At 45.1% G+C, this 27,488-nt stretch overlaps 1 protein-coding gene across 1 annotated transcript in view; it reads right to left on the bottom strand.

Moving 5' to 3' along the window:
• Lama1 (laminin subunit alpha 1) overlaps positions 1 to 27,488 on the bottom strand; it is a 126,836-nt gene that overhangs the window by 27,693 nt on the left and 71,655 nt on the right. The window contains exons 24-41 of the mRNA XM_087902329.1: positions 27,100 to 27,243; positions 25,976 to 26,155; positions 24,971 to 25,156; positions 24,327 to 24,454; positions 22,160 to 22,280; positions 20,951 to 21,088; positions 18,079 to 18,200; positions 15,282 to 15,368; positions 14,490 to 14,683; positions 13,412 to 13,554; positions 11,273 to 11,362; positions 8,708 to 8,819; positions 8,340 to 8,502; positions 5,322 to 5,532; positions 5,030 to 5,146; positions 4,773 to 4,936; positions 2,124 to 2,259; positions 1,221 to 1,314 (exon numbers count right to left, since the gene is read on the bottom strand). Coding sequence (XP_087758455.1) covers positions 1,221 to 1,314; positions 2,124 to 2,259; positions 4,773 to 4,936; positions 5,030 to 5,146; positions 5,322 to 5,532; positions 8,340 to 8,502; positions 8,708 to 8,819; positions 11,273 to 11,362; positions 13,412 to 13,554; positions 14,490 to 14,683; positions 15,282 to 15,368; positions 18,079 to 18,200; positions 20,951 to 21,088; positions 22,160 to 22,280; positions 24,327 to 24,454; positions 24,971 to 25,156; positions 25,976 to 26,155; positions 27,100 to 27,243 — 2,530 coding nt within the window. The remainder of the gene's footprint in view (positions 1 to 1,220; positions 1,315 to 2,123; positions 2,260 to 4,772; positions 4,937 to 5,029; positions 5,147 to 5,321; positions 5,533 to 8,339; positions 8,503 to 8,707; positions 8,820 to 11,272; positions 11,363 to 13,411; positions 13,555 to 14,489; positions 14,684 to 15,281; positions 15,369 to 18,078; positions 18,201 to 20,950; positions 21,089 to 22,159; positions 22,281 to 24,326; positions 24,455 to 24,970; positions 25,157 to 25,975; positions 26,156 to 27,099; positions 27,244 to 27,488) is intronic.

The following is a 27,488-nucleotide window of genomic DNA, read 5'->3' as shown; positions in this document are numbered from 1 at the left end:
TATCTATCTTGCTAATGCCTTTTGTACTATTACTTGTCCTTGAATTTTGTGCCTAAGTTTCTAAAAGCTCAAAGGTGAAGAAGAAATGTTTAAACTGTCAGATTTCAGGATTTTCTCCCCATGCTGGAACCCGCCACCTTTCTCGTCAAGGCTGTGAAACCCTGATGGTGGTCCCCAACCTGTCACTCTGACCAATCAGCTCTTTTCTCTTCCCTTCACCTACTGCGTCTGGACTCATCTCAATTTCCTTCCATTTTAATTTACACTGCTGAGTCAAGACTTTTACAGTTTCTGTTCACAATGTGCAACCACAGCTAGCATTATGAACACATGGCGGAATTATAATTGCCAAGAAGTTCAGAGTTCAATGCACCTTTCCCTGTGCAAACTGAAGCCAAAGCCCATCAGTCTTTATGATTGAACACCGGTGAACAAGAACTGTGAAGATGTAACATTCAGAGGGCAGGGGAGTTTCTAAATTGTCTCCTCACAGAGAAACAAACAAAAATGTCCAGGCCCAAACCCTTGGTTCAGTCAGTTACAGCTGGGCCTAGCTCTTGATTCAGACAGCTATGAGAAAGCCCAGCCCTTGGTTCATGGAGCTACGGGAGGGTCCAATGCTGCCCCTACAAACTACCTGCATCAGTGTGAGAAGCAGATTACACCACAACAAAAAAATCCCATGCCTACGTATTTTCTCACGTAGAACAGAGTCTTGGCATTTTATGTTATGGTCTTACACGTCCCAGGTGATCGCTTGCTGAAATTCTTGAACGGTATAGGTATTTATGGAAAAGGACTTATCATTTATGATTTAATCCAGTACCATTTCAATGAGGGCCTATCAGGGTCGAGTCAGATGAACAATACAAAAAACAAAGATGGAATTGGATACAGCCCTTTTCCTCAAGGACCTGGGAGGCTCGAGAACAAGAGAGAAGCACCCCCACATCCACCAGGGAGAACAGCGGCAGTGCCAACTCGGGCAACCCCTGGAGTTTGGCCATAAGGAAGGCTTAAGTACAAAGAAGCATGCACGTTCAAGTAAATGACGACACCAGAATAAGATTGAGAATCGCACGAAGTTGAGATGAGACGAAAATACTACATTAAGGAGAGAGAGACACGAGGAACTTCAGATTGCTCTAGGAAAAGAATGTTCTCTGAGGACGCTCGTCACCGCGTGGCCACTCATCCCGCTCGTCCAAATGCGAACTGACCTTGCTGCTTCCTCCTGGCACTGATGCCTTCTTTTAGAAACCTGGAGGTGCGCTGCAGAACTGCGTTGCCCTGAGAAACCAGGGATTCCGAGATCTGAAAAACAGAACAATTCACACATAGGAACCCCCCGAGAGAGAGCAGCGCTACTGGAAGATCAACAGCCAGCTTCCAGAACAAAAGTCCACCTCAGAACTGGAGGGGAAATTTAGTGTTGGAGAGGAAGAACACAGAGACGTGGTTACGTGTATAAAGAAGGAACTTGGCCATGATAAAACTGTGAGTGGGTAACGGACGGCATCGATGTCTTTATCAGAAGAAACTGAGATTTTCCTTTGTCTTTAATTGCAGTCATTAGTCTTCACAAAGAAGCAAAAAAATGACATAAAAACATAGGTGAGATGGTCCGATGCATTTCTAACTATCCAGAAGGTTGGGGCAGAGGGCTCACTTGAATTCAGGATTGAAGGCCAGGCTGTGCTGCATAGCGAGACCCCGTTCTCTCAAAATGATTTAAGGATTAAAGGGCATATGATATGCCTGGGAAAAAAATACAAACAGTTCCCACAAGAAAAGAGTGTGGGTAAACATATTTGAACCACTGAGTGCATGCTCAAAAAATTCTAGAGCAGTGGTACTCAACCTTCGAAATGCCACGACCCTTTAATACAGTCCCTCATGTTGTGCTGATTTCCGCTGCAGCCTCATCCTGGAATTTTGGTGCTGTTGTGAATTGTCATGTAAACATCTGTATTTTTCCGATGGTCTTAGGTGACCTCCATGAAAAGAATGTTCAATCCCCATCCCCAGGGGTCGCGACCCACAGGTTGAGAACTGCTATTCTAGAAGCCATGCAAGGAATGCAGAAAAGGAAGATGCGCAATGAAGCCCTGGCTCTCTCTCACCGAGGCTGTCTTATTCGCGGTCTTGTGAGCATCAGCAGCCAATCTCTCTGCTTCCTCCATCATGATCTGGATGTTGGCGTGAACGTGGGCCGCGCTGGTGGCGTTCAAGGACACGTTTCTAACATTTTCAAGGTCTCTATAAAGTCAGCATTATGTAGAGATGTTATTTTTTTAAAAAAATCGAATTAGTAGAATCATTCACAAATACAGTGGTGCCTCTACTGAACTTGAAAGCTTGCTAGTTTCTATCTTCTTAGGAAAGAAGCCAGAACTAGCGATCAGTGGCTTCCCCTCTACACACAGAAGACATGCCTGAGAAGCTGCCTGTCATGGCAACTGCTTTTAATCAACACAAAATCATGATGGCCATTTCCCTTAGAGAGTCATCATCACTTCCCACCGTCTGTCCCCCACTTTCCATGTTAAGTTCACGGTCCGTGTTGGAGTGCCCCTGCAAGTGTGCACTGTGTATAATTTCTCTTGAGAACCACTTGTCAATTTTCAAAAAGCTTTCTGACCACATGCAAGGGGTGCTGAGGTAGTCCCCAAAGGCTGTACCAATTTGATGAGATTCGCCTGGCTTTCTGCAGTCGAGTCAGATAATATGTCAATCAGTTGAACTTCATTCTAACGAGCAGGCGAAAAGTTTAGGAATTTGCCAACTGGCCAGGGTATGATTTCACTAGCTCTATGGAAGCAATGAATCATGACAAGGAAGCACTTCATTTTCTCCCCAACCTTCTTGAACTGAGCAATTCCCATCCCAGACATCAGCAATTATTGTCTGTTGCTATTTAACTGGAAAATCCAATGATTTATAAATTAAAAACATGTTATTTAATGTTGATTATCATACTCAAATTGCTTTTACTACTCTTAGACTAAATTATAAAGATTTTAATCTAGCCGTGGATGGAGCCCAAATCTCTTCTCTTTACGGAATGCTGGAAGATAATACAGAGAAGCTGGGGCTCTACCTCCATTCTCTGTTATGACTGCTATGGTACTCACAGCCATTCAATTCAGCACATAAATTAGGCGATCGTCTATTGAGTCGGTTTTAATTGCTTTTGTTATGTAACCTATCCATGACACTGTTTCTCGATGTCGATTTCCCCGGTCACAAATGTTCCCACTAAGCTTTTTACATCGATCCTTTATAGCAAAGTTTAAAGTAATAAATTCACCAAATAATTAACACCCCAAGGTTAGCTAGGCCTCCTGGCCTAGACTAGGAGGCTGAGTCAGGAGGATCACAAATGCAGAGCTAGCCTGGGCTACACAGTGAGTTCAGGGTCAGCCTAAGCAACTAGTGAGAACTTATCTCAAGATAAAAGTAGGAAGAGGACTGTGGACATAGCTCCGCCTTACAGTGATTGCTTGGCATGCACGAGGCCCTTGGTTGGTTCAATACCCAGTACTGTATCTCTCTCTCTCTCTCTCTCTCTCTCTCTCTCTCTCTCTCTCTCTCTCAGAAAAAACTGTAAATCCCAAGCCATAACCCATAACCCAAAGAACTGAAGTCACCATCTTGGGGGAGGAAGAACAAGGTACAAGGCACCAGTATTTGGGGTGGTGCCCTAGATTAAATCGAACCTTGGTGGCCTGTAGCTTTGCTCTATTCTTAACAAGGTGAGGAAAAGTTTAAGCAATAAGTGTAACTATTAGTTGAAGCAGCTTTGGGATGGTAGCTGAAGGGGTGGTTTAACTAACTGCTGAGAGACCAAGCTCAGGTGCCAACACCCATGTTGGGCCATGCACAACTCCTTTGGATCTGATGCCCTCTTCTGGCCTCTATGGGCGGCAGCACACACAGTGACACACACACACACGCACTTTTGGAAAAATAATTATATTCTAATATTACAAGCATAGACCACCAGGAAGCAGATAACGTCAGGTGTGGTTCTTTGAAAACTGGCAAAGAGACTGTCAGCACTTCTACAGGTGGAGCATGCGCAGCCACATCCTCAGTTTGAATCACGGACTCCATGAACACAAGATGTGTAGAGAACACAGTGTCCTTATACAACTCACACACCGAGCACTTGAGTACTGTAGGTACTTATAAAAAAGCCTCGGCAGCCTGTCATGCAGCACAGTGTTCTGTCTGCATTTCCCCATCATACATGCATGCCTGCAGTAAAGCTGGCAGGTGCAGGAGGGAATCTGAATTGTCACACAAGTAAAATAGGACCCTCCATTTCTCCATGATGGGGAGATGGCTTGGTCACCATAAGGCTTGGTTTGAAGGCCTGAGCACGTTCCTACCATTTCCCAGAGTCCATGTGAAAAAGGCAAGCATAGTGGTTTATAATCCCAGCACTAGGGAGGCTGATAGAGACAGTACTTACTAGCCAGCTAGCCTAGTGAGTTCCTGGTCACCAAGACGCTGTTCTAAAATATGTGCATAGCATTAAGGAGTGACATCAAAGAATGCCCTCTGGCTTTCACATGCATGTCTTCTAAGTATGCATGCATCTACATATACATGCACATATATGCATAGGCATACATGAGTATGCATGCATGTGTGTGCACACAAACACAGCATCAGAGTGATTCAATGCTGGAATCAAAAAAGCCATCCTTGCCCTGGTCGATGGGTTGACAAGCACTTCCTGGATTATGAAAACTCTGCACCTGTACCTGTCTAAAACACCTGCAAGGCTCTGCAGCTCAGAGGCATGGCTTTCAGCTCTGCGGACCAGGTCACGAGCTCTTCGTTTGGACATCTGCATGACCAGCTCATCTACGTGCCTCCGGAGCTTACTGGTCCACAAAAGGAGCTCATCTCTGTGCCGCTCCAGCTGCTGCATGGAGAAATTAAAATGTAAATATATGCATGCTGATTTACTAGTGTGCATGTAAAAAGATGAATGAGGTCTGTGGCCACTGGCACTTACTGTTAGGGTGTCTTGAACAGTATCCACATGAGCAGTGGCGGAATCTACCCATTCTCTCCCTTTGGCGAAGAGCTTTGAGGTCAACTTTTGTTCTTCTTGAATATTCAGCTTTTTCTCCTGCATCAAAGATCACCAATTAAGGATGTATAATGAAAGCAAGCCCGCTTCTGACTTTGGCACCAAGTGCCACTGGCTGAAGCCAGGAGCCAGGCTCCCTTTGTCAGACGCTGTTTACAAACACATTTAAGCAGTGACCGTCCTAATTGAGGAGGAAGGAGATACTGAGACTCACGCTGAACTCCTTCAGGTTGGCCTTGACGAGGAGCAGCAGGCGGTTGCTCTCCTGGGTCTGGGTGTCAACTTCCCTAAGGAGCTCCTCTGCCGCCTGCAGTGCTTCACTGTGGTTTGAAAGGAGGCCACTGGCTGCCTCCTTCAATGCCTTCAGCTTTTCCTGGGGCTTCTGGAACCTCTTCTGAATTCGTGACAATAACTCTTTAGCAGCCCTGATAAATAGAAATGGTTCACTTAGGAGGTAAAACTTGGGTCTTGAAACCCTAATAAGAGATTTTCATATGTTCATAGTTTCTTCGATGAACACTGAGTGACTTACTACTTGTTTTGTTTTTTGTTTATTTTTTTTTTAGACAGGTCTTGGCTATACTACTTAGGCTGATCTTGAACTCAAAAAGATTCTCCTGCCTCAGCCTCCCTCACTGTTACAATTATAAGTGTAAATGACCAAGCTTAGCATGGATCCTGATTGCTTAAGACTAGAAGCAATTTTTCTTTCTCTATATGTTTTGTGTGCATGCGTGTGTAATGAGGGAAGGGATGCATAAGTGCCATGTCAAATATGCAGAGTTCAGAGGACATTAAGGTCTGGCCCTTACTATATTTGCATGGATGCCTGCATGCCAGAAGAGGGCATCAGATCCCACTATAGATGCTTGTGAGCCACCATGTGGAAGCTGGAAATCGAACTCGGGACCTCTGGAAGAGCAGACAGTGCTCTTAACTGCTGAGCCATCTGAACCACCATCCAGAGGTCCTGAGTTCAATTCCCAACAACCATATGGCGACTCACAATCATCTGTAATGACATCTAGTGCCCTCTTGAGGAAGAGACCTGGTCAGTCATCCTCATCAACTTAGACCATGAAACCCAACATGGACAAGTTCAACAGAACCGCCACATACAGGCTGCCCATGCATGCCTCAGCATCGACAGGGCTAGATGACCTCACACACTCCTTCCCGCACTTCCCTGCAGGCTTTTTGTCCTTTTCCTGAATGCACAGACTTAAAGACTCTCAGCCATAAATGCTGAGAATCCTGGGAACTGCAGTAACATGGAATCCTGGGAGTTGCAGTAGGTCCCTGAAGATGGGAGTGGTTTGGCATTGTGTGAATGACTGGTATGTGCATCAAAGCCGATTACCCAGACTGAAGCACGGAGCATGAATTTTATAATAACTATAATTAGTAATATGATGACAAGTCATTCCTGCAACAACCGTGACATTGGAAGAGGGTGATCTTGGAAACTAAAAAGTGGAGGCTAGAAAATTCATTTTGAATTCCTGTTGTTTAAAATAAAGGCCGAGTCATAACTTCACTTATAGATGGAAGAGAGAAGTATAGAATCTGATTGACAGTTGTATTCTAAACAGAAAGGGAGATGCAATTATAGAACCGGCAGTCCCAGAGGACCAAGCCATGCTTTGTTTCAAATGTATTCTCAAAATATGAACGCTTCTTAAGTGGTTTAGAAGCTCTGGTGGGCACAAAGACTCTGATGTCTCTCTGGGGATCCTCAAATCCTGCTCACATTTGCACACGGGTCTCACATCTGTCTGTTGAGTGACCAAAGGGTGGTATGAGGAAGGGGAGTCCCACAGGGTGGCTTTGGATCTCTAGGACGGCCAGCCCGGGAATCTACATCTTAATAAACTCCTTCGTAGGCAAGGATTCTGTCCTACGTGGGGCAGCATCAGGAGACAGAGCTGCAACTCTCACTGGTCTTGTTACCTGCTCTGGCATCTTGCTGCCTTCACAGCATTCAGTTCGGTTTTCTTGGCGCCTGTCCAGACTCTCTGAACCAACATTCAAGTTCAACATCATGAGATCTCACCCCAAACCCTATCCAACCAAGTCTTTCCTTTTAAGTTCCATCCAAGCAAAGCAACAGGTCAAAGATATGTTCAAGGGCAAAGGAGTGATGAACCTAATATGCGTATTGCTGGGGGAAAGTGCACAGTGCTTACATTAGCATCCTTGTGAAACTGATCTGGAGCTGAGCACTAGGGAGCCTCCACGGGCAGATCCTGGGACTAAATGATCTGGTCCTACTGTCTACTCTGGCAATATACTGCCCTGAAACCCAGAAAGGCAGGGCAGAGTCTGCATGGGCACATACTGTAAACGCAGCTTCCAGGAGGTTGAGACGAGACAATTTTAAGTTCTAGACCAGCATGGACACAGAGTGGGACCCTGACTCAAAGGAGAAAGAAAAAGAGGAGAAGAAGGAGGGGAGGAAGAATAGGAGAGGAAGAAGAAAAAGGAGGAGGGGGAGTGGGACAAGAAAGGGAAAGGAGAGGACGAGAACTTGTAGCATAAATATCTCTATAAAAACACATAGAAATATGGAAAATAACAGAAAATGCTCGCCAAAGGTATCTGTCACATGATAATTTACAATAACAAAATTCACAAAGAGTTCCAATGTTACTAGAAAGAACAGAGCATGAGTGAGTCTCACGTAACTGGTTAAAATGATCCTCAACCTACCTGACGGAAAGACAGTGCCAGCTACCAACCATGTGGAAAAAAACTAGAAAAGGACCAGGAAGGAGACTGCAAGCTCCCGAGTCTACGAACAACCGTTCTCTGGGGCTGCACACTGTGCAGTTCTATGAGGGCTTGCAGGACCAAGCTCTGTGATGCTGACAGTGTCTGTCTGTCCCGGAGTTGATCGTCTAGGTGTTCTCCATTATTCTCCTTGACAGATCACCCTGTATGGGATCTACATAACAGTTCACTACACTCTCTGGTTTGCAGGAGGTGAAATTCACTTACGAGTCACAGGAAAACAGAGCCTACTGCATAGTACGCAGAGATGGACTATACCGGTTTCCTGATCTGTTTTCTGTGGAGGGGCAGGCACCCATCTCTTCATTTCCTGGACAGCTGGGCCTCTCTACTCACTTAACAATATTAATTCTCAAAGACCATTCTCCCCACTATTTCCCCTCTCCAGCACCCAAATGCCTGGTTCTCGCTGATGGTAGTTTGAACAGTGCTCTGGACTTACTTGAGTTCAAGGGTAGCATTTTGGTGCGACTCCATGAAATTCCTTTTCTTTATAAGTTCCAGCAGAGAAGAAATGTTCTGGTGCATGTTCTGAAGAGCAGAAATGGGTGGCTGGACGTCCCCACGTGAGGTCTCATTCAACGCTGCCACCTTTTCCATGATGTCTACAGAGAAGATACATCACTAGGTAGGCCTCTTCAAGGTAGACAGAGGGATCCCGGGCATTTCAGGGTCTCTGTGCTATGGGATGGTCCAGTCCCTTGGCATTAGGAAGCCCAGCCCAACCCTGTTCATGTGTTTCATAAGGTGATCGTAACTCTTTCTACCAACCAAGCACAAAGTCCCCAAAGGAGAGCCCATCCGTGCTACCTTTGACGTTGGCGTGTAGCTGCTCAATGAACGTGGCCAGGGCTCGAGTCCCATTGACAGTTCTTGTCGTTGCTTTTTTCACCTGCTGACTGCTTGCTAAGACTCTAGTGAGCTGACAGGGCAGGAAGGACTAGGTTAGTGTGGTTTAATATTATATGAGCTTCTGAACACAAGCTGTTGCCTCTTTAAAGGGACAAAATATATCCAGATCATAAAGATGCACGATCATGCAAACCAAGGTAAATATTTCGAGGCTCAGATTTGACTGACTGGATACTGAAATCACCTAAGACACACTCATCGTGAGAAAGGATGGTTTAGTTTTACAAGCAGTCTAGATGACCAGCAAAGCTTGCCTCCAATTGTGGAAGCGTTCTTATGACATTAGTACCCAAGTGCAGTCACATGTCACCAAGTGACAAGAGAAAGGACTCCTTATGAGATATACTGTTATCCATATACACTGTGTGCTTCCTTACACAAAAAGGCATTGTGTACTTACACCTAAGCCAAATGATACTTCTATGTGAGCAAGTATAATACACACACATTTAAGGTGCATCCCATTGCTCCTGGGGCCATGAAGAATACAATCACGTATGATTATAGCAAGCTCCAGAGAATATGATAAAATCCAGGAACTCAATGAATAAGTGATGTATGCGCCCGGTGGCAGAGCAGGAATACACTGCTGTCAGGGGAAATACCACCCTGTAAACTCCTCGGTTGGCAGCACCATCTGTCACTGTCATTGCAGCAGGATATACTATATACAAGTGTGCTAGACTTGTACACAGCCGGCAGCGTGGTAGGCTGTTCACACCAGCACTACTGCAGACACTGAGCAAGGCATGTGCCACGATGTTGGCACAGTTAAGAGTTGACTGAACAACATATACTTTTCTGAGATGGGAGACCAGAATGTCAGTGTCAGAATGTCAGTGCAGGATCTCATACTGACTACCGGAAGAGGAACCTCACTGCCTGGGAGATCAGAATATCAGTGTCCAGTGCGGGATCTCACAGTGACTACCGGAAGTGGAACCTTACTGCCTGGGAGGTTTTAGTTCCTATGAGACAAGAACAAGTTGTTGGGAAGACTGCCTAAGGCCTGAATATCGCAGCCAGTAGAGCTATCCACCTCCAGCCTGCTCAGTAACATGGGGGTCACACCAGCACCTCCTTAGGAGTGGGAGTGAGGCTGTGACCACAAAACTCTCAGCCCTGACGCTGACACAACTGCCCTCATTTGTCATTTCCTTTTGGTAATTTCATAAGAAAAGAAGATTGTGATTGTAATATCAAAGACTATAAGATGAGAGGATTGGGCCTGCAGGCACTTTCTCCTTAACGCCAAAGAGAAGCTTCTTTCACGATGAGATAAAAATTATTTTAATAAGATTATTTTCTAGACAGTATCTGACTGCTGAAGGACTCAAAGTCCTCACTTAAACATGCAAGTGCTTCTCAAATCATCTTTGGTTTTAAATTTTCTGGTGTCAAAAAGTACTTTCTTCTGCATGCATGGCTGTGTATGTCTGAACATATCGAGAAATCAATAATAAAATATATTTGATAACAGGCCCCTCCCACCCGCTATAATCAGAAGATGTTTTGTGGTTCACACCCTTCCATGAGGTAAACAAAATAAATAATTCCCTACTGACACGAAGACCAAGCTAATTCTATCTAAAATCTAAAACCATTAGATTCAACCCAGCCTGAAACCTGCAAGTCAAGGACCACTAAGTACCAAAGCCACTCCACCTCACAAACTCCATGATGACTGGATTTAGGAAAAGGAGGAAACCTCAACTATCTTTTACTTCCCCTTAGGTTAAGAAGAGAAGGCAAGCAGCTAAGCGAACCACACGTTTCTTCCTTACCATGCACGGCAACTGTGATCTGCTTAGGAACCTTTTCCACTACAGAGGATCGTGGGGTTATAACCGTTTGATGATCGACATCTGGGGCCTCCCAGAACCCACCCGATGGAACCCAAAGGCTCCCAAGAGCTATCCTGTGATGTGGGAGTCCCCTCTCTGTGCTGTGATTACCAATAATGAACAAAGAAACTGCTTTGGACTTATAGCAAGGAAGAACTTAGGTAGGCAGGGAAAGCTAGGCTGAATGCTGGGAGGAAGAATGACAGAGTCAGAGAGAAGCCATGGAGCCGCAGGAGACAGACATGCTGAAACCTTGCTGGTAGCCCATGTCCTCTTGGTGATGCACAGATGAAGAGAAATGGGTTAAATTAAAATGTAAGAGTTAGACAATGAGAAGTTAGAGATAATGGGCCAAACAGTGATTCAATTAATACAGTTTCTGTGTGATTATTTTGGGTCTAAGCTAGCTGGATGGCCGGGAAGAACAAGCGGCTTCCTTCCAACAGCCCTGGGAGGCTGGAGAAGTCTGAAGACTCCCAAGGGCTGCCTAGGAGGTTGGTAGGAACCAAAAGGCTTCTGGGGGCTGCCGTGCAAGGCTGATGGGAACCCAAAGACTTCCGAGGGCTGCCCTGGGAGCCTAGATGGGAGCTGTTTTTTTTTTTTTTTTCAAAGAACATACCTCCTTTTGCAGGTTTTCTGTTTGTTCTGCAACACCTTCAAGCTGAATTTCTGCCCGAATCTTCTTAGCATTTTCTTTTAATAAATACCTCTAAGGGGGAAAAAAGATGCAATGTTATATTGTTTACTGTATCACATTAAAATATTCCATTCTTCAGAGAATTATGGGCTAATTGCTTTTTGGTTTACAGAAAGACATTGTAATTGCTTTTAATAGTTACTTAAAAACAAAACGGCTCACTCATTCATCACCAACTGTCAATTACAGCAATGTTATTCCTTGCTATCACCTTCTGGGTTGCTCTCAGGCAGACATAAATTCAAACTCTGGTCTAGTAAGCAGACTCCGAACAGATGGCATCATAGACCAAATACTGCTTGGTTTCAGTGTCAAAGTTATAAATATTAACTATAATTGTCAATACACGAAAAAGTTCTAAGTAAATTAAAATGTATTTTAAGAAAATAAGGAAAAGACTTTTAAGATTATTTATAATTAAGTGCTTAATCCATCCCAACATCCTAACCTCTTGTTTAGCTATGCAAACCTTACACAGCGCTATGAAATAGCTACATTACTATTTAGGAAGAGTGTATGTACCTTGCCCAATTTCACTCTGTTGGTAAAAAATAGAAACAATTCAGTTCACATTCCTGCCCTCCGGAGCGTATTGGATATGAACACAAAGTATTGTTAAGGGGTTGAGTGAATGGACTACATTAGAGCAAACCATTCAAGGTTAGTTACAGTCTGAACTAACTATGGACTTCATTTGATAAATTAAAAGTCCCTGGGACCTAACTAGCAGAGCAATCATGTATTGACTGTGTAGATGATGGTTGGAGTACATATTAAAATTTCTCTTCTTTCCTTTCTTTTTGTAGAATTTTCTTAACGAATGCAGAATTACCCATCTTTTAAAAGCACGTTTTGCTATTTGATAAAAATTAATATAAAAATATTTTCTGGAGTCCATAAGTTCCTCCTCAGCACCAGTGTGTGAGTGTGTGTGTGTTTGAATGTGTGAGTGTGTGAATGTGAGTGTGAGCGTGTGTTTTGAGTGTGTGAGTATAAGTGTGTGAATGTGAGTGTATGTGAGTGTGAGTGAGCATAAGTGTGAGTATGAGTGTGTCTGAATGTATGTGAATGTGAGTTTATGTGTATGTGAGTGTGTAAGTATGTGTGAGTGTGTGAATATAAATGTATGTGGGTGTGTGAGTGTATTAATGTGTCTGAAAGTGAATGTATGTGATTATGAGTGTGAGTGTGAGTGTGTGTATGAATGTGTGTGACAGAGTGTATGAGTGTGTGTGTGAGTGTATGTGAGTGTATGAGTATGTGTGAATGTGAGTGTGTCTGAAAGTGAGTGTATATGAGTGTGTGTGACTATGAGTATGTGTGAGTGTGAGTGTATGAATGTGTGTGAATGTGAGTGTGTGTGAGTGTAAGTGTGGGGGGAGTGAGCATGCACAAGAAGAGCCTCTTTCTGTAAAATACTATTTAGTAATGACCATTCACTGTCCTACTGCATGACATGGTGGATAGATCATTGTAAATTGTAACGTAAGGGTGAAAAGTATAATTTAGCAATATTTTCCAATTAAATTAACATTCCAGAGAAGGGTACTGTCTCTGATTCAATTTCTTAACTTTCCTCTCCTTTTGGTGAGATCTTTTGATAAAACACAAACAAAAGACTGACCCTCTGAGATTTTAATCGTCTTCTAAGGAAGAAGACTATTTTTGTATCCTTGAACTCCAGTTAAAAATAACAACATGTAACAGAAAATACTCATGTCTGGCATAAACCAGCACTAAAGAGGATACGGGGCAGATTTATTCCTAGTATTTGTATCTGGATAGCTTTTGCAAATACACAAAGGTCTGTCGAAGAGGAAGGAGGCTGCTGCTGACTTCCAGAGGGTGGGACAAAATCCGTGGGCAGAAAGTACAAGGAGGTGTCCATGAAGCAACTCCATCAGAGCTCCCCAGAGACCCCAGTGAGGCCTGGGAAGAGGACAGTGTCACTTGACACCCATGGGGGATGGAAAGGCTGGGGAGACAAATGACCACCCCCATACTCTTTCTCTCTCAGAGACAGGTGTTTCTGCCCACCATCTCCACACCCTTAGTTCCTACCTGGAAATATTTAGTTGTGTTTTCCAGACTTGACAAGACCCCATATGGAGCAGAGGAAACGCCAGTGAGGTTCAGAGACAGAACAGCGTCGCCAATAGTATCCAGGTCATCCAGCAAGGCGCCCACACACTCATCATCACAGGCTTGAAGAGAAAACGGGGAGAAAACAAAAGCTAACGCAAATAGCCTTTGATCACCGAGCGACCGGGTCACGGTGTTATAAAGAGAACACACAGCGGGGCTCCATGCACCACACACATCTCATTCTCACTCTGGCCGCAGGGGAGCTGCAATTCTCCTATAGTAACAGAGACTCGGCAAAAGTCACAGGGAAAGGAGGAGCCGAGCCTCAGAGTGGCCCAGGCCTCATGCTTTCCAAGCACTTAAACCTTTAGAGTGTAACCACTGTCTAGAATTGGGCCTGGCTGCAAGCTGTCTCAGTATTCCCCTCCAAAGTCCACCCCTGCGGTCTCAGTGTGTGCCAGTACTTCCTCCTCCAGCAGAGGGCAGCAGAGAACACACCCGGGGTGGTGCTTGCTTATAACACTCACAGAACAAAAGGAAAAACCTTTCCCAATTCCCTGATCCTCATCCCCTCTAACCCTCTCCCATCACCCACAAAGAAGACACACAAATGTCTCTCCCTGCACTCAACAGGGACATCCTTCGGAACTGGAGAAAACTAAAAAGACCCGAAATTTGGGCAATATATATGATAATCCCTCTTCCACACTGATGCATTCTTGGTTTCAGTAAAAGGAAGTATTGATACAGCCAAATTATGAAATAAAAATTATTAGCTGGGTGTAGTACATGTTTCTGTAATCCCAGTCAATAAACAGCAAGGTGAAGCAGAATGTGATGTTTGGAGTCAGCCTGGGCCATCACACAAGACCCTGCACAATCCAAGTTGTGTTGGCGTATCTGCGCACAACTAAAAGTTTAATGCAGTAGATCCAAGGAATTACAATAAATGCAAAGTACAGTGAGATTTGTGGTATCCCACTGACACCATGCGTGACACAGCCAGGTCATCAAGGAAAACCTAGCATAAGATACACACAGGAGAGTCACCTACACACACAATCGCTCTCCGTCAAGATGTGTCTTGGCCGGCATTCCTCACAGCGGAGTCCCGTGGCTCCTGGCTTGCAAACACATTGCCCAGATGTGCGGTCACAGTCACTGTGGACAGAGCCTTGGGGGCTACAGTCACACTTCTGGCAGCTGCCACCGGCTGCCCGAGGGTTGCCATGATAGCCGATAGAGCACCTACCGAAACGGGGACAGTAGGTATAGACAGGGCAGTCTGTGCCAAACAGGAACACACGCACCAGCTCTGCCCAGAGGCCGTCATCCCGTTTCAAATGAAATGCAGAGCCCACACTGTAGCACGAATGATAAAAACCCAGAGACAGAAACTGGGACTCAACGGGGAGATCAGAAAAGTAAAGCAGCCATCCCGGGGCTCAACCCCGGACTGAAATGGGTGATCCTGCCTCCAGGAATCCTCAGCCTGAGACTGAGCTGAGAGCTGTCTCCTCCCATCTTCTATTCCTCTCTAGTGCTGGGATTAAAGGCAAGCACCACTCTCCCCCAGCCTCTATGGCTAACTAGTATGGCTGCTGGGATTAAAGGTGTGTGCTATCGCTGCCTGGCCTGTATGACTGGCTAGTGTGGCGAGCTTTATTTATCAAAACACAGATAATACGGCACTATAACACCCTCCTCTTAGGAGACCTTGCTATGGATTATCAATGTGGCCTCCCATCTGCACAAACAAATGTGCAGGGACTCCCAGATCACTATCCTGACTACAGCCCATGTGAGCTACAACGAGTGGGCGTCCTTGTGACCGTTCTCAGTGCACCTTTCACAGTATTGTCCTTCATAGCCAGGGACGCAGGCATCGCACCGGAAACCACCGTCACCTTCCAAGACACAGGTGGGGCTGAAACTGAAAGAAAAATGGTTTGACACAAAATTTTAGAGATTAGCTTCAAATCTTTATCTTAAAAGTATTTATTCATTATCACATTCTAAACATTGAGTGATTATACCAGGTGGCTGGACAAGCGGCTAGAGCTCAAATCTGTAGAACAGAAGCCTGCGGACAACGCTATAGACACATGGAGGTCCCTGTATCCAGAGTCTGAAGAGGCATTTGCTGCAAGGTGGCAGCATGTGAGTGCCAAGTAGATCAGTTTCACAGAGCATAGCCAGCTACCCAGGAAAACTTTCCAAATCAATCTGGAGAGAAGGGTTGCCATATTTATTAGATAGTGTTAAGCTGACAAGGTGCGGGAAACAGGAAGACAATGTTGCTGGTTAGTACAGTTCCACGGACTGCGTCGATGTGCGGAGGACAAGTCACAGAAAACCTACTTGGCGGAACAGGGAAGCATGATTGGCAGCCGCTGGGTAGACCAGCAGCAGTAAACTGATACAGCCCAGATGGAGCTTTTGATTCGTATCTTTTTCCAAAACGGTACTGGTGCCACCTAGAGGCTGAAATCGGTAACTGCAAGCTACTGAACCTGACTAAAGGAAAGTGGGAAATTGGGTTTGGTTCCTTGCAGGGGAGTGACTTACCATCCCTGAACCACCTCCAACATCTATCTCCTTAAATAATCAGGCAGACTTCAGGGAAACAAATACGGGGAAGATGAACCAAGCAAGCTGTGGCTTCTCAAGTTTGTATATTCTCACGCCTTATAGATATGTCTAAGGGATTGGGGGCATGGTTATCCTTTTCTGATGGAGGAAAAAAGTGCATTATTCAGCAGTATGGAAATACACATAGTGAATGGCGAAACAGCCACGGACACATTTCTCTGGGTGCACACAGCCATTGACCACAGATGTGGAATATACGTATGGAAATTATCTTTTTCGACCTAAGACAGAGAAAGCCCGAGAAAGCAAGCTCCACTGGGACCAGAAGCCAGGAGCAAATACAGTCTCAGAAGCCAGCCCAGTCCCAGGACACTGGTGGATCAGAACTGAGCCAGAGACCAGATCCAGAGTCAACAATCTCTACCAGAACAGGTACAGGGGAGCAACTGCTGAGTGAGTGAGCCAGAGCCAGAGACTGCTGAGGATCCAGACGTAAATCTGGGACCTTCAAGAGAGTAGGCCTAAGCCAGGACCCCTGTGGGTCTGGGCATGAGTCTAGGACCTCCCAGGAACTAGGCCTAAACCAGGACCTCAGCCAGTCTGGGCATGAATCTGGGTCCTCCGAGGGATAGGCAGAAACGAGAGATCTCTGTGGGGCTAGGTGCGAGTCTAGGACCTCTGAGGGAGTAGGCCTGAGCCAGGACCTCTGTGGGTCTGGGAACTGGTCTTGGACATCAAAGGGAATAGGCAGGAACCTGGAACCTCTGCGGGTCTGAACTAAGTCTGGGACCTCTGAAGGAGTGAGTCTGAGCCCGGTCCTCTGCGGTTCTGGGCACACCCGAGCCTGGGAACTCTGAGGCAGTAGACCCGAGCCAGAAACCTTTTCAGGTCCAACTCCAACTCAGGGACTTCTTGCAGGAGGGGATCCAGACCAGCATTTACAGAAACAGGTCAAAGCCAGTAACCTAGACCAAAGTAGGCCTGAGACAGCAAACTCCAAGGGAGCAGACCAAAGCACAGAAGCACTGAGCTGTCTCCAGGAACAGGAGTAACCAACAGGATAAATAGAACTGTGGAACTGGCTGTACCACGAGGAACAACCATCTGAGCTTTGTATTCTTTGGCACCTAGAAGATTATTCAACAGAATCTCAGACAGCCCCAACCACACCTATTAGAGGAAAAGATGAGTAGGAAAAGGTAAGATCACACAACACCAGTAAAACCTAAAGACCCTACAACCGCAAGCCCTGAACAACCAAATATGGATGAGGCAGAAGGAAATGACCTAAAAAATAACTTCAAGAAAATGTTTGAAACTCTAAAAGAGGAAATGAGAAATTCCCTTAAAGAAATGGGAGAAAAGACAAACAAAAAAAATTGGAAGATATCAGCAAATCACTTAAAGAAAACCAAGAAAAAGAAATCAAACATATGAAAGAAACTATTCAGGACTTGAAAACTAAAATAGAGACAATAAAGAAAATACAAGCCAAGGAAATTATAGAATCAGAAATCATGCGAAAACGATCAGAAACCACAAAAGCAAACATGAACAGCAGAATACAAGAGATGGAAGAGAGAGTCTCAAGCACTGAAGATACAATAGAGGAAATAGACTCATCAATTAAAGAAAACATTAAATCTAACAAAAGTTTAACCCTATATCCAGCAAATATGGGACACCATGAAAAGGCCAAATCTAAGAATAATAGGTATAGAAGGAGAAGTTCAACTCAGAAGCACAGAAAATATATTTAACAAAATCATAGAAAACTTTCCCCTCCTAGAGAAAGATATGTCTATGAAGATATAAGAAGCTTACAGAACACCAAACAGACTGGGTCCAAAAAAAGTCCTCTTGCCACATAATAATCAAGACATTAATCATACAGAATAAAGAAAGAATATTAAGAGCTGCAAAGAAAAAAGGTCAAGTAACATAAAAAGGGTAGATCTATCAGAATTACACCAGACTTCTTATTGGAGACCATGAAAACCAGCTTAGGAAGGCAGGAAGCTGCTGTGTCAGGCTGCCCAGCATGGACTTACCTGAAAGGGGGGCGGTGAGGACAGGTACACGGGGTGCAGTCTCCAGGCAACCCAATCACCTTCCCATAGAAGCCAGGAGCGCACATCTCGCAGTGGCCACCAGCCGTGTGGTCGCGGCAGTTCTGAACGTCAGCATTTCAGTGGAAGAGAGAAGCATTGGGAAACAGTCAGCTATGACTCTCACCAGGGCACAGCTTTTTAACAAACTGTGTTTCACATCAGCAAGTATTCTTTAAAGCTTAAGGAAGATGGGGTATGTTTCTTTATATTTTCTAGAATTCTAGGGGCTTTTCCAGTTCTGTGGCCTTTATTCACCATAAGACTATATAAGCCTAGAAACTGCTAATATATTCTCCTGGAGGAAAACAGACCCAGGACACCAATGCAGTCAGGACTGAGATCCTTAGAGCTAAGGTAGATGGAGACCAGTGGTGTACCCATGGGTCTTTAGGGCTTCGTGTGGTTGGTACGAGAAATGACTCATGCATTTGGGCACTTGCCCCCGTTGTTGGTGCTGTTTATGGGAAGTTATTGAACATGGAGCCTTGATGGAGGAAGCAAGTCCCTGGGGGTGGCCTTTGAGAGTTTAAAGCCCCGCCTCATTTCTAATTCACTCTCTGCTTCCTGTGTACAGTTGATATGTGATCCCTCAGCTTCCTGCTCTGGCCACCTGCCGCCATGACTTCCATATGGCAAGCATATGGACTCCCCCTCTGGAACTGAAAATCAAAATAAACCCCTCCTTCTGTTTCATCGCGGCAGCATGAAAGCCACTAATCCAGGATTAAATATTCACACACAGGGAGAGAAAACAGAAAAATAACGAATCCAGGATCCGACATTCACAGGCAGGGAACTGCGGTGACAGAAGTGAACAGGCAGGTGGCTTGGGAAGCAAACCAAAAAGAATGCCACCAGTAGGTTCTTGTAACAACCAATTGAACATCAGTTAAGATTTTTTGAACCAGTGACCTTCAAATTATAAGATCATGTATTTGCATTTCTAAGCTCAAAGTGCAAGCAATTCTCGTCACAGGTCTATTTAAAATCTCTGCTGTTCGGTCCCTCATTATTTGCTTGGCCACAGAGCACAGAGCTGTGTGTACAATGCAGCCAAAGAGGAACAACAGCAAAGCAGAGACCCCACCCAGCCCGTTATCCTGGCTCTACCTTTTCCCTTGGTAGCAACAAATGACATAGCCAGAAATCACTACCAAATATGTTTTTAAAAGCCTATTTTTTTAATGATTAATAGAATGGTTATTTATTCAAAGGGGAAAAAACTTACAGATTACCATCCCAGACAACAGCCCCTCTGCGTGAACAGGAAAGGAGTCTAGGAGCCGGAAGCGGAGCCAGAAGCCAGAGAGAGAGTGGAGGACAGTCGCTGCTTTTTTAAAGAAAGAGAGACCACGCCCCAATGGGCTGGTATTTCAGAGGCTATTGGCTGAAGGAGTGGAAGGAGCTCCCGCAGCATCTCCCCCTTTAGTTTAAGTAAGAGAGTTCTAAGCCTACTACGAAATTATATACAATACGTACAAACCTATGAAATTATATACAATAAATACAAATATCCTATTCTAACTAGCTTAAGTCTTGTATAACAAATAACTTGGCCAAGTCATGAGAGGAAAGTAACTACATTTATATAATCTTCAATCCCATCATATTGTCCTCATTTATTGCACAGTTGCTTATTGTCTCAGTCTTTAAGTTAGATAGGTATTGAGAATTATATAGATCAATAATCATCTAATTTTGCTATTTATAATTAGACTAATCAGGTTCTTTAGATACATAGAGATTATAGTCAGTATAGATAGATAATCTTTAACCTCTTCAAAGAGCTGTAGAAAATGGCCTTTAATCTAATTCAGAGTTCTGCGGTAGTGAGACACAATGGCTCCTGGCAACACCGATCTATTCCCGAGAGAATGTTGAGCACCAAAGACACTCCACCTGGAACCTTTCTTCTTGCCAGAACTGGCCTTTGGGTAAAGAGATGCCCATACCTCAACTACTGACAGAGTTACAGAATATCCATAAATGGATAAAACAGGACTGTCATATCCTGCCAAGACAGGGTAAGATAGTTTTGAAAAGTTTCTTGCCTTTGAAAATGGTATGTCAGTTACGTCAGGCCTTAGCCAAAGTTGGTTGCTTCAAAGCTGCAAACGTGACTTTGGGTGTTTGCCCAGGTAGCCAGTTGTCTCTGTGATTTGTTACATGTTCTGGAAGTTGTTTGATTGCACTTCCTAATTACTCATGTAACATTATTTCCCTTAAAAGCCTATTTTTACTGACTCTTTGCAACTAGAAAACACCCTTTCATTTAAAAGTCTTATTCCTGTTTCATCTGATAAAGATAGGTTTGATTAGGATTCGCTCAACCTCCCAAATGGGTCTCCCTCCAGAAGAACTATCTGCAATCTCTTCAAAAATAAGCTGTAATAAATACTCGTTTCACCAACATGGCAAAACACAGACAAGAACCGAGTGCTAGATGACGAGCTACGATGGAAACAGCTCTAGGTGTTGGCCTAGACGAGCATGAAGCGCCTCCCTTAGCAGACCATGGATCCTAGCTTCCTGGGGCCTGCCGTCTACAGAACGAGCCACCCCAGAGAGTAGGGGAGAAACCAGCTACTGAGGACTAGAGTGGGGGAGGCACCCATTGCTGAGGGAGATACAGAAACAAACCCTGCCAGTTTCCCAGAGATAGGAAGAGGAGGTCTCAATGTCTTCGTGACTGAGATGGTGGCAGCAATGTCCTAAGGACCAGCTGGAGGATCTGCCTGGTTCCTGGCTGTCTTTCAGGTCACGCTGATCACTCAGTGTGAACTGAGGCCAGTTCCCACACAAGCAAACATACCAGACACTGTCCAGTTTCGGGGTCACAGACATCACTGTGGTTGTTGCAACTGCAGGGCACACAAGGAGCCAGCAGAGGGCGGGGTCCCCAGCCACTGCTTTCTGGGAGTTTCCCTCTGTGGTACCCAGGAGCACAGTCCTACAGGGAGGCAAAAAGGACAAGAAAGCGGACACTGGTTAAAAGCTGGGCAAAGGTAAATACTCTTCAGCAAAGAGAGATGGCTGAGGAGCTCATGAGAAGTGCAACACCACTATTAGAAAGAAATGTAGATGAAATCCACAGTCAGAGCTGAGCACGGTGACTTAGACATACAATCCAGCTGGGGGTAAACTGAGGCAGAAGGACTCCTGTGAATTTCAATTCAGCCTAGGCCACAGAGTAAGTTTCAAGCTAGCCTAGGATACAGAGTGAGATACTGTCTCAAAATGCTCCCACCAACAAAAAGAGTGTCCTGCTCATCACAAAACCCATGCCTTCAATAGAAACAGTGAGCAGAACAAGCATTGAGGATTAAAGAAAGTGGGGGTGCTTGTGCACAGCTGGTACGAAGGAAAGGCAGTGTGCAGAGTCCTCAAAATTAAAAATGACACTAGCCATGCCTAACAAGGCTACTTCAAGGAGAACGACATGAGGAAGAGCCATTCACACTCCCTTCCCCACAGAGCTATTTACAAAAGCAACCCACATCCCCACAGAGGAATGGACAGATGGGCAAAGTGAATGTGTCCCAGTGACGGTGTAGTATTCAGCCTTAAAGGGGGAGAAATCTCAGCATGTGTGAAACACGTGCTAAGCAAAAACGAAAGTCACAAACGCAGATACACTGCAGGATTCCACTTATGTGGGGAACTTGGAGCAGTCAGAGGCAGACAGAATGAAACAGTGGATGAGAGGCTGGAGTGAGGGGCAGGTGGTGGCTGCACAGACACAGTTTCCGTCTGGGAAGAGGAAGAAGGCCCTGAAGGATGACTGTCTACAGGACCATGTGAACGCCCTTGTCACTGCTGACTTCCACACTTAAAAGTGGGTGGAGACAATACATAGGAATTTATGTGTATTTAAATGAAAACTTACATTTTTTAAAGTTCTAAAAACAATAATAAGTGACACCGTAGATGTTCACGTGTCCCATTCTCCATGCAGGATTGCTGTAGATGAACACACTTCAGCCAGAAGCCAGGAAATAGACGTGAACTGGAGGCTCCTTACCTGACAGGAGAACCCCGCGGTGCCAGGAGGACAGACACAGTGCTCTAACAGGGACGCGATCTCTCCCCCAGGGGGCAGCTCTCCAGCCTTCCTGCCAACCTCCATGGAAATATTGGCAATTCTGGGCCACCATTGGGAAAAGAGGTGGGGGAAAGCATTAACATGTGAGACGCTTCCAGAAACACTGCACATACATGGTTTACCATTTGCATCTGAGGCCCATCATGTGGGGGCGTTCTGCTCACAATCACAAAGCACCTTAGCATGCAGGAGTGTGCGGTTGCAGAAAAAGGCCACAGCCAGCATGTCAGAGCCTGACTGCCTTCAACACTTGAAAATATTGCTCTGCCCAGCACTGAATATATTTCCTCATGGGTTATTAGATGAGTAGGCGGCAGTGCCCTTAGACAAGAAAGAAAGAGAAAGAGAGAGAGGGAGAGAGAGCGGGGAAGGGAAAGGAAGGAAGGAAGGAAGGTAGGAAGGAAGGAAGGAAGGAAGGAAGGAAGGAAGGAAGGAAGGAAGGAAGAAAAAGGGAAAGGGGAGAGAAAGGAAAGAAAGAGAAGGGAAGGGAAGGGGAGGGGAGGGAAGGGGAAGGGAAGGGGAGGGGAGGGGAGAGAAGGGGAGGGAAGGGAAGAAAAGACAGCACAGCTCTCAGGGGTCTAAGTAGCCTTTATTAAAAATGTTTTTTTAATTTATTTATTATGTATACAATATTCTGTCTGTGTGTATGTCTGCAGGCCAGAAGAGGGCACCAGACCTCCTTACAGATGGTTGTGAGCCACCATGTGGTTGCTGAGAATTGAACTCAGCACCTTTGGAAGAGCAGGCAATGCTCTTAACCACTGAGCCATCTCTCCAGCCCCCCTTTTTTTTATTTATTATAAAAAATGTTTTATTTCACCTAAGATTCCACCATGTTGGACTTCTGTTAAGCCCTGTTTCCATGTTAGGTGGGTAATCTGTAGGTCCCATAATTCCATAATTATACTGGGCAGAATGGTCCCCAAAGCTCACATGTTCATAACATGGTCCCAATCTGAAGGCATGCCCTTGAGGGGATATTTTGGTCCCAGCCTCGGCTCCCTTGCTCTCCACTTTCTCTCTGCTGTGAGGTAGGCAGCTGAGTCTGATGGAGACAGCCAAGCACAGACTCAAACCTCTTGATCGGTGAATTTGTTGGGGTTTAGGTGAAAAGTGCCCCCAACAGGCTTACTTAACTGAACACCTGGTTTCCTGTTGGCAGCACTGTCTGGGGAGGGCATGGAGTCTTTCAGAGCGTGGGTGGCCCTGCTGGATGGAGGAGCATACCACTGGGGGTGACTAGGAGGGGTTAGAGCCTCATCCCAGCTCCAGCTAACTCACTTGGCATCTTCTGTGTAGCTGGATGTGATTCTCAGCTCTCTACCCCTGCTTTGCTGCCACGCCTCCCTTGTCATCATGGGCATCTAGTCCTCCGGAACCATAATCCGAAATAAATTATCTTCTATAAGTTTCTTTGGGTCAGGGTGATTGTCACAGCATCAGAAACCAACCGGTAGAGGACCTAAATGTTCTTTTCCTACCTCTAAGCCATTTGTCTCGGGTGTTGTGTTACAGCAACAAAAGGCCAACTTACTCGCTATTAATGTTTACCCAGGTTTGGCTAAAGAATAGAGATTAATAAATATTAATTTATAATTATTAATTAATAAATATTATATTAATAGATATTAATAAAGGTGTCCGTAGGACGAGGGGACAAATCTTCCAGTTCTGCACCAGATAATGAAAATATTCAAAGCTCTAGAAACGGGAGTTCTTAACCTGTGGCTTATGACCCCTTTGAGACAGTTAAATGATCCTGTCACATGGGTCACCCAACACTGTTAGAAAATACAGATATTTACATTACGATTCATGATAGTAGCAAAATGACAGTTATGAAGTAGCAGCAAAAATAATGCTATGGTTGAAGGTCACTACAGCATGGGGAACTGTATTAAAGGGTCTCGGTGTTGGGAAGGCTGAGAACCACTGGTCAGGAACCACAGCATGAGGAACTGTATTAAAGGGTCTCGGTGTTGGGAAGGCTGAGAACCACTGGTCAGGAACCACAGCATGAGGAACTGTATTAAAGGGTCTCGGTGTTGGGAAGGCTGAGAACCACTGGTCTAGGGGCTTCCATTACCTGCTCTGCTGTAACCCTTGACCATACGAAGCCTTGATAAGGACATACTCAATATTGCTAAGGACAGACATGAAATCGGAGTGCGTAACATGCTCTTCAGACACAGAGTTAAAATATTTCCAAAACTCCTGTGGATGAGAAACATATTCAATTAAATTGAGAGCTCAAATCGTCACAGACCTACAGCCTTAAAAAGAGAATATGGCTCTTTCATAAGTGACGTCAGACACGAGCCCTGCTCAGGTTAATGAACTGACAAAGATCTGCTGTGTGTGACTTAATGGGCAGGTGGCATACAAGGAGGATGTGCTAGCTAAAGAGATGAGACACGTCTTAGGCAGGACACACGATTTCATCATCTCACTAGGAACAGCATACAGTTTAGAGCTAAAGAAGACTTTCTGAAATTTTCCATTTAATATATCTGGACTTCAGCTGAACTTGTATATCTAAAGCCGTGGACAGCAAAGCTGTGCTTTTGTGAGGCCACGAAATGTGAATCATGCTTAGAACTCTTGATAAGCTCACTGGAGCTTAGACCAGGGCCTTCTTGCTTTGTCTTTTAATACACTCTAGACTTTTGTTCTTGACAGCCAAGTTCACATCCCGAATGAATGCACGTAGGTGGAACAATCACACATCACCTCTTTCATTCCCACGTCGTAAGCCTGTCTCACTCCATTCTCTGGCGCTGGGGCATCCATATAAATGACGTGCTTCCTGGCCCGACCTCCTTTGATGAGAACTTGAGGTTCGTAATTGGATGTGCCGGAGCCATGGGTAGAGTAGAAAGCCACACTGTACCGAAGTTTCCCTCCATAAGCCAAGAGCTAACAAATGACAAACTCGTGTTATTCTGATGATGCAGCCTTGGTTTAGAGACATTTTGTGGAAAGCTTGCCATCACACAAAAGGCATTACGTGTTATGATGTATCCAGTAACGAACACGCATTCTGGAATCAGCTTTCTCATCTGCACATTAACAGTCTATGAGATAGACCTAGGCTAAGCGTCCCAGTGATTCCAACAAAGTAGGGTTGCCAGACACCACCAGTGCACACAGCAAGGATCTTAATTACTTTCAGGCTCTGTTGAATTAAAATCATCCAAATCCATAGGATCGCTGGAGTAGATTTATAAAATTTAAAGATCCAAGTGAGCCTGCAGGGTGGAGAGGATCAGTTTACCCTAGCATTCAAGACGCTGAGGCAGGAGGATGGAAAATTGAACCCTATCCCAGAAAACTCAGCATGACACAGAGATCAGATTGAATTAGAAGGAACATCGCTCAAAGCCTGCAATCGCCCTTTCATAGGTCGGTGCTCACCAACCAACCGCTGCTCTCCCCAGGGCAGGCCTGGCACTGAGGAGTACATTCAGCAGCTACTAGTAACTACAGTATAGGCTTCTTGAATGATTGCTTTAGAAGGGAGAAAAAAAATAATGTAAATTAAAGAAACTGTAAAAGATTTACAAATCTAAACATCTGGAGATCCACACCTCTGCAGGGGTTTTTCTATAAGCGCTGAATGTCTCCACCCCCACTCAGAAGAGCCATTAAGTAGCCATGACCTTTAATGATGGGCAGAAGCAGCACACTCTGATCTTCTCTCTGTGAAGGGAATGGGTGGGGCTGGCATGCGCTCACCTGATCTCCCTCAAACTGTTTTGGAAGCCGCCAGTAAAAAGGCTCCCCATGGACATGCTGGCGGACAGCCTCAGCATCCAGCAAGGTGTCAGGGTCCTGGAAATGCACGCCTTCAACTGTGCCCTTGAGGTTACTCTGGGAAACCACATGCAGGAGTAGCTGATCAGAGGCAAGCATTATCTAGGCATGGAAAAGAGAAAGACGTGCTTCAGGTTAAGTACCCATGACACAGTGGGTAACAGTACTGGCGGTGTACGGATGAGGACCCATGATGTACCAGCACTCATTTAAAACACTCGGTGAGGCTGCATGTGTGCCCATAACCCCAGTACTATAGGGTACACAGAAAGGATAGCTGCAGTTCACAGGCCGCTAGCCAACTCCAAGTGTAGTGCAAGACCCAGGCTCGAAGGACTATAGTGGAAAGTAATAGAGCAGGGATATTTAACATCCTCCTGCTGGTTTCTACACACGCATGCACATGCATGCACACGCACACACACACACACATACACACACACACGTGCACCCACATGCACACACTCATTCACATACGCACATATATGCATGCACGAACACATGATACACACACTTGCATGCATGCATACACATTCACTCGTGCACACACGCACACACACAACACACATATACACACGTGCACACATGAACACACACAAACACACACTCACACTTTAAGTGCCCAGATCTGATCTGTTAGATCCCCGAGTAGTCCACAGATGAAATAGCTTCACTTTAAGGCTAGAGAGCAAAGCGTTTTCCTTTAGATTGTATGTCTGGATCAGGAAGAATTAAAGCACTGTGATTAGGTTCAAGCTATTGCTCCCCTGGAGCAAGTGTCAATGACAGCAGGTACTCCTTGGCGATGCTGCAGCTGTTTCTTCTTTCCAGGAAAAGCTTTTTTTAATGGACCAGCTGAAGGTTGGCATAGAAACCCTTCAGCTGTTTACGCCACTGGATGGCAGAAGTTCTCAGAGCACTCTGACTGTATGCCAAACAAATCACTATTCTACAATTTCTATTGTCTTTGCTCCCTCCCAATGTCCACCTGACTCTCAAAGGTGAAGGAAGGCTAAGACCCTTTCAACTGTGTGTATGGGACTTACCGGAGCCCTCACATACCCCTCCAACTCTGAACAGAGCTGGGACAGACCAAAGCAGAAGCATGGGCTGCAGCCGAGGGGGTTGTCAGTTTGCAAGGCAAAGGTGCCAGCTCGGCACTCACTGCACTGGAGTCCCAGGACATTCTCCTAAAGGTGAAAGGAAAAAGAAAAAAAGAAATTAAAGTCTGAAAAAGAAGAGATGTGATTTTATATATACACAGATATAAACAAATAAAAATAACACTGACTTACAAGCATTGTTCAGTTCAAGCTTCTGTAGCCACATCCCTAACTCAAGTTTGTGACCATTAGTTCTCTCAGAAACCAGAGCTCCCCAAGTATTCCTGAGGATCAAAACCGCGGTGCAAGGAGCTGGAAATAACGTATTTCCT

Source organism: Myodes glareolus, chromosome 27 (assembly GCF_982192425.1).
Source record: "Myodes glareolus chromosome 27, mMyoGla1.1, whole genome shotgun sequence".
Classification (NCBI taxonomy): Eukaryota; Metazoa; Chordata; class Mammalia; order Rodentia; family Cricetidae; genus Myodes; species Myodes glareolus.
This window is presented reverse-complemented; position numbering and strand designations above follow the sequence as displayed.